This window comes from Cucurbita moschata, unplaced genomic scaffold (genome assembly GCF_002738365.1).
Source record: "Cucurbita moschata cultivar Rifu unplaced genomic scaffold, Cmos_1.0 Cmo_Scf00019, whole genome shotgun sequence".
Lineage (NCBI taxonomy): Eukaryota > Viridiplantae > Streptophyta > Magnoliopsida > Cucurbitales > Cucurbitaceae > Cucurbita > Cucurbita moschata.
Window position 1 is genome coordinate 2,174,391 of NW_019268535.1, and position 7,496 is coordinate 2,181,886.

General features: G+C 31.9%; 1 protein-coding gene across 1 annotated transcript; it reads right to left on the reverse strand.

Annotated features, from left to right (window-relative positions):
• Positions 1 to 2,270: 2,270 nt before the first annotated feature.
• LOC111456704 (vesicle-associated protein 1-4-like) lies at positions 2,271 to 2,955 on the reverse strand. Its single transcript, XM_023098672.1, has 2 exons — positions 2,453 to 2,955; positions 2,271 to 2,367 (listed from the first exon to the last, which is right to left on the reverse strand). Exons 1-2 carry the CDS (start codon positions 2,953 to 2,955, stop codon positions 2,271 to 2,273), a joined length of 600 nt encoding a protein of 199 aa, XP_022954440.1.
• Between the last annotated feature and the right edge of the window lie 4,541 nt (positions 2,956 to 7,496).

Genomic DNA, 7,496 nt, shown 5'->3' on the forward strand with positions numbered 1-7,496 from the left:
GAATTTATTTATTTATTTATTTATTTATTTCATTCCATAATTCTTGGAAGTTTCTGGAACAATTGTCCGAAATTCCTTACACGTAATTTACATTTATTTTAAAACATATAATATAATATGGATTTAAATATTGTAATGCGGCTAAATTAAGATATTGATTAATCCACGACTTTATAATTTATTTAAAAATAATAATTTAAATCCACCAGCTCAATTTACAGCAGACGCGCCACGGGCCCACACCTCACCGACCTAAAACATTCCTTTTCCCACGAAAAAAACCATACATTTTCATTACATCCACCAATTCATTTTGAGGAACACGGTCACGTGGAATTTAGCACGTGCTAATTAAAATATGAATAAAAATTAAGAGCTATGTAATTTCCAATTACTTTTATATTAAAAATGTTAATTTCGATTAAATCGCTGACACTTAATAAATGAGGAGTACATGAATGAATTATTATATTGAAATTAAAGTAATTTAAATAAAAATTACTGCTTATATCAATAAGGTAGTGGGTAAATGAGTATGGAAGTCGGGGTGGATAAACCAATGTAATTTGATAGCTATTAAATTAGACTCGAGTTTTAATTTTTATTTTTATTTATGAAATTTGACTAAAAATTTGATTATTTATTTAAAAAGGATAAAAAAAAACTTTTTGAGGAAATAAGTACGGAAATAAACTTGTAGTTTAAGTATATTTAAAAGTCAAACTTATTCATCCGCCGTCTCTTTTCTTTTTTAAGTTAATTTACATTTTGAAATTTTTTTTTTATAATCAAAATTTACTTTTAAATTTCCAAATTATAAAAAAGAGAGAGAAAAAAAAACATAAGATTAGGGTTTAAATTATATTTACTTAAATATTTTATTATATTTTCAATTTTTAAATCTAAATAAAACTTAACTGATTAATGTAAAAAATAATAATAATAATCCATTCTTTTTTTTTCCGAGAAATAATACATTTTCTCTAAATTTAACCATATAAAAGGTATAAAAGTCAAAGGAAAATTAAAAAAAAAAAAAGAGAAAAAACAAAGTTAGAGTTTGTTAAGGACTTAAGGGTTGACAAACAAAAATGTCAAACAGAAACTTGTTTAGCATACACTTGGGAGGTGGACATTTACCATGAAAAGGTATTGAAATTGCAAAAAGTATGAACATAAAAACGTTAAATTGAGATGTAAATGTCAATCAAATCTCATCTAAAAGTCAACTTCATAACTAATTTAACTATCACTTTAACTGGAAAGGAATAGTCTCCATCGTTTCCATATTATTGATGTTTCAATATACTATTCATAAACAATAATCTTAATACATATAATAAAGTTTTAGAAGCGAAAGAATAAGTAACGTGACTATCATAGGAGATATAGAAAAATATCGAGGCTATCATAAGTAACGTAACCATGTCATAGAGGATATAGGGGGGATGTCGAGACCGTTAGGTGTGAAAGAATAAGTAATGTAACGATGTCATAGAGGGTATAGGGGGGATGTTGAGGCTGTCAGGTGTGAAAGAATAAGTAATGTAACCATGTCATAGAGGGTATAGGGGGAATGTCGAGACTGTCCGGTGCGAGAGAGTAAGTAATGTGACCATGTCATAGAGGATAATACAGAGGAATGTCGAGATCATCAGGTGCGAAAGAGTAAGTAACGTGATCATGCCATAGAGGGTACATGGGGAATGTCGAGACTACCAGGTATAAAAGAGTAAGCAACGAAACCATGTCATAGAGGGTACATGGGAAATGTCGAGACTGTCAGGTGCGAAAGAGTAAGCAATGTGACCATGTCATAGAGGATATAGGGGAATGTCGAGACCGTCAAGTACCATGTTCAAATTTCAAATTTTGAATATGGGTCGTTAAAGATTTGACCAGATAAACTAGGTTAAAGTGATGAAAATGGTATACATATTATGTATCTTTTTCTTATATAAACCCTTCCCATTTACTTGTTATTTTTCTTTCGGTTTAGTTCTTATCGAACTAAGAATATATATATATATATATTTCTTATCAACCATAATTAATACATACTTATTCTTGTTAGAATATCGAATTCACACGTTCAAGCTCATAGTCAAGTCATAGAAAATAAGAGGTCAAATTATATTTAGAAAATAAATTTGAATTCAATATACATTAACGTGTAACGACAGGGACTTTGAAATTTTCTTGAACATTCGGGAAAATTAATGATCCCTGAACTTAATTTATCAAAGAATTTAAACGAATTTTTATCATATTTACACTGCTTGATTATCCGACATCAGAACTCCTTCGCTCGCGATCAGATTATCAATGACGGCATTTGAAGCTTTTCTCAACAGCTTGGACCAATCCCTGAAAAAATGGCCATAATAAACATGAATGATCTTAGCTTCAACGTTATGCAATAAGATTTCTTGTTTTTGATAATGAAGCTTACCCATTAATGGAGTCGAAAGTGAGTCCAACGGTGTATTTGGCTTCTCCAAGTGCCCAATTGAATCTCTGCAGCTCATTTTCCGGGCAGCTATGGCTATACTTAACATGAAGCTCGGACGGTCGAATGTCGACGAAGATCGGTATGATCTTCTTTTTATTCTCCACCATCATGGCAAGTTCATGCAAACAATAATAAGACTCACAATACCGTGGCGAAAACACAGCGATCCCAATCTTAGAACTCCTAATACCTTCTTCAATCTCGTTGAATAACTTATCCCCAGGTCTCATGTTCTTGCTATCTAAAAAGGGTCGAAGCCCAATTCGAGTAAGATGATCGAAGAGCAACCCAGCTACGTTTTTTTTGGTGTCGATGCCTCGGTGGTTTATGAACACGTTGCAACCTCGTGATATCGATCGAAAGTCACTCGGGTGATTGAGGATTCTCGACCTAACCACGGCCGAAAAAGAACGTTGCATTGCTTGAACATAACGAAGAGACATGTTTTTTTAGTTTGTTTTTGTACGAGGAAACTTGTAATGGAAGAGAAGTTTATATAGGGAGAGGCTTAGAGGGTTTGAGTTTCATGGGAAGTTTAATTGGGGAGAGAATTCAAAAGGAAATTAGGTGTGAATTAGAATATTAAGAACAAGAATTTCGTTGCATGTTTCTTTTATAAGAGATTCAAGTGAGTCCTTTCGCAGTTGTAATTTTGACTCCTTAAAATAAAACATTATATTCACATAAATCCTTCAAACACGCCCAACATAGAGGAAAGAACATGAAGAGTACCTATGACAAAGTCCTAGGTTCTTTATGACCATTTTGACAGGTCAAGTTCGAATCGTACCGATTAGGTTGGATTGGGCTTATTAGATTTTTCGAGTCACTGTGTCGTTTTTAGCATACCTATGTTTTATACGTTTCTTTCATTTTGTTCTATGAGGGAATTTTTTACCTTTTTGTGACACCCGAATAAAGGAGACCACATCTGAATGAAAGCGATATGAGAATAGGATGACTAAGATCGTGTTAGTTTGTGGGTATTAGCGTAACGCTCCCTTTTTGATAGCTCAATCATAGGAATTTTGTTTTATGAGTGAGTGAGGAAAAAACGCTGTAAGGACTCGTGTTAGTCTGTGGGTATAGTCTTCACTGTTAAGAAACAAAGAGTAGATAATGTAACCATGTTACAGGAGATGCAAGAGAATGTCGGGATCATCAAATATTTAATTCAGATTTCAAATTCTGGCCATGGGTCGTTACAATTTTTTTTTTTTAAAGATAAAACATATTAGAATAAAAATTAAAATAATATATTTTAATGTATGGGCATATATTATACATTAAATGTAAATTAAAAAACAATTTGGTTTTTATGTATACTAAATATATGAAGAAATTTCCACTAAATTTTCAAGTATTTAATACATTGTATATAGTTGGTATTAACTTGCGTATTTATAGAAGATCCATGTGGATCCACGTGGCGTCGGCCTGATGGTTGGGGCGCGTCATATCAACAGGGGGTGGGGCCCTTCATTAATCGTATATTTTGGTGACGAAAATTTCAACGCACTTTCCATCTTTTTTTTTGAGGTGGCTTTCTTTAGGACAATTATTGTACGGAAGATCTAAAAAAAGGTACGACTTTTTATTATAATATATTATAATAATTAATTATGAAATATATTTTAGATATCTGGAATCAGCTACTATTTTCTCGTTTATGATTTAATTAGTAGTGTATTTTATTTTATTCTCAAAATTTAGTTAAATTTATATTTTCGTTATTTGTAGGTATTAGTTGGTAGCTTATATCCTATTTAAATGTTATGAAGATCATACACCGTGATAAGTTTACAGCCGTCGATCATCCATCGTGATAAATCCAATCGAGTATCACAACAACCACAACTTCCTGCTTTCAACCGCTTCCAAACCATCGTCATTGCTTTCAAACCTTAAGCAACCACTACTAGTCCTCAAAGTCACAACTTACAGTCCCCGACTAGTCCATACATCACCGCAAGTCGCAAGCCTGTGAGCCTAGTATTACCACTACTATCGCAATAGTCGCAAGTCTTGATTGAGCACCGCAATTCACAATAGTTTTTCCTTTCAACAATAAAATCAAGAACATATTCATTATCAAGATGTTTGTGGCAAGCTATCCAGATTCCATCATCAACAGGTAGCCTCCTAATCTTAATTTGGTGAATTGGCTACAGATATTCTCAATCATTCTACTAGACTGAGAATTGTGGTTGGCAAACTGTTCTCGATCATCCAATATCAAGAATACGTTATAAGCATCTTCAAATTTCTCACGAAGCTCAAAGGTGGCATATTCAAGATGTTCGTATTTTCTTTCACAACCTTTCAAGTGATCTAGAGCACCGATCTTAGTGTTATTATCCAACTTCAAAACTTTGGATGTTTATTTAATACATCCTTATTATATTCATCACTCTAACGACCAAGAAGTAATTCATTTATCCATGGAGTAAATCATTTATCCATGGACCAAGAAGTAGTGATCAGTGAGGATATTCACTTGTTCCAATCAAATTAAATGGGACAAAACCAATCCTCGAGTAAATTATTGCAGTCTATTTCTGGGTAAATTTAATTGTTCCTTGCAAGATCGTCAACAAATATTTGGTTTTGCATCTTCTACTGAAATTCAATAATTTATTGGAAGTCTACAAAGCAAATCAATGTATTCAGATCATCAGCAAATACTTCTTTAGAGTTAACTTGACAGATATTTTCACTATTGGGAAGACAAAAGTGTCATTGACCTACACTCTCTTCTCAAAGACAAGTTGAGTGTTATTGACCTACACTCTCTATTTTCTCATGAAGACAAGTTGAGTGTTATTGACCTACACTCGTAAAGACAAGTTGGGTGTTATTGATCTACACTCGTGAAGACAAGTTGGGTGTTATTGACCTACTCTCGTGAAGACAAGTTGGGTGTTATTGACCTACACTCATCAAGACAAGTTGGGTGTTATTGACCTACACTCATAAAGACAAGTATTAGAATATACTATAATAATTAGTTAGGGAATATATCTTAGATATTCGTAATCAGTTAATATTTATTTTTTTTTATGATTTGATTAGTAATATATTTTATTTTATTCTCAAGATTTAGTTAGTTTATAGTTTTGTTATTAGTAGGCATTAGCTGGTAGCTTGTATCCTATTTAAACGTTATGAATATCAATGAAGATCACACACCTTCAATCCCAATTCTATTTCTCATTCTTAACACTTTTGCAGTCGGGTCTGTGTCAACGTTCCCACATTGATTGAAGAGGAGAACAAATCATTCATTACGAGGGTGTGGAAACTTTTTAGTAGATGTGTTTTAAAATCGTGAGGCTGACGACGATACGTAACGAGTCAAAACAAACAATATTTGCTAGCGAAGGGATTGGATTGTTACAAATGGTATCAGAGCTAAATATCGAGCGATGTGACAATGAGGATGCTGGTTTTCAAGGGAGGTGGATTGTGAGATCCAACGTTGATTGGAGAAGAGAGGATTGAAACATTTTTTATGAGTGTCGAAACCTCTCTCTAGTAGACGCATTGTAAAATTGCGAGGGTGACAACGACACGTAACGGTCTAAAGCAGATAATATCTACTAGTGGTGGGCTTGGGTTGTTACAATATCACTCTCATTCGGATGTAGTCTCGATTTATTCAGATAATATCTACTAGCAATGCTTCAACTATTACAATATCTCTCTTATTCGGACATGATCTTAGTTTATTCATGTACCACTCATTTGTTTGGGTGTCACATGCTGACCAATTTATGCATTAGTTCAGAGGTATGGTTGTTCATATCATTTATGAACTATATATATCCAAAATTTATATTTTACGTACTCAGAAAATAAATATTTTATTTCATTCGGAAAGAATTTTTTTTATTTCTTAAATTATTTGAAATATTATTAAATTTATTAAAATATTTTACGTTTTTTAATATAAAAATAAAAATTATCTATTAAAAATTCCATAAATATTATTAAAAGTTTTTTATTATTAGTATGGAAAAAGTTTCGAGATCACCCACATGGTTCGTTGACATTAGATAGAAGTTTTTTTTTTTTTTTTTCCCTAAAGAAGACTTTATTAAAAAAGTCATGTCAAATTAAAGTCCACATTATATATTATTATATTATATTCTAGATTTACACTATTTCTCTTTTGCATTCCAAGAAATTTCCATAAATGTTTATTGACGGTAACTTCAACCCGTTATAAATGATATTAGTGCTAGACAATCAGGCGATGTGGTAACGAGAATACTGGACCTAAGAAGCGTAGATTAAAAAATCTCATATTGGTTGGAAAGGAACGAAACATTTCTTATAAGCGTGTGGAAACCTCTCCTTAGTAGACCCATTTTAAAACAATGAGGTTTACGGTGATACATAACGAGCAAAAGTAGACAATATCTGCTAACGAATAATCTGAATAAAGTTCATAAGTCAACCCAACCCTCTATTTGCTAACGAATAATCTGAATAAAGTTCATAAGTCAACCCAACCCTCTATTTTTTTTTTGTTGGGTTGAGTCTCTTTTTAATTTTTTTTTTTTTAAAATCCTGTTTATCCACGGTTACATTAATAACTAAAATCTCATAAAATATTATACATTCACAAGTCATAATGCATCAGTAGCATCGATCATAAACATCAAATATTTTTAATTTCATAATAATCTTAAAAGTATGGTAGGGTAAGGTTGAGTTGTTTCTCTATTTTAAGTTTGGTCGGGTTGACCAAACAAAAAAAATGTCAACTAGTGAACCAAATCCAACATTTATGGTTTAAGTTGGATAGTCCAAGTTGGCCAAGTTCTCAGAGTCATATGATCTTTTTTGCAATTATAAGACGAATTCTAACTTTGAAAACGATCACCAATGAAATTATAATTTAACTATTTATTTATTTTTTTAATTTTCTCCTATAAAAGGTAATTGTATTTACATTTAACAAAAAAAAAAAAAAAAAAAA

Coding starts and splice junctions, on each gene's coding strand:
- LOC111456704 (XM_023098672.1), bottom strand. CDS start 2,955: ATGTCTCTTCGTTATGTTCAAGCAATGCAACGTTCTTTTTCGGCCGTG. Junction 2,368..2,452: donor ACTTTCGACTCCATTAATGG/GTAAGCTTCATT, acceptor CCATTTTTTCAG/GGATTGGTCCAAGCTGTTGA.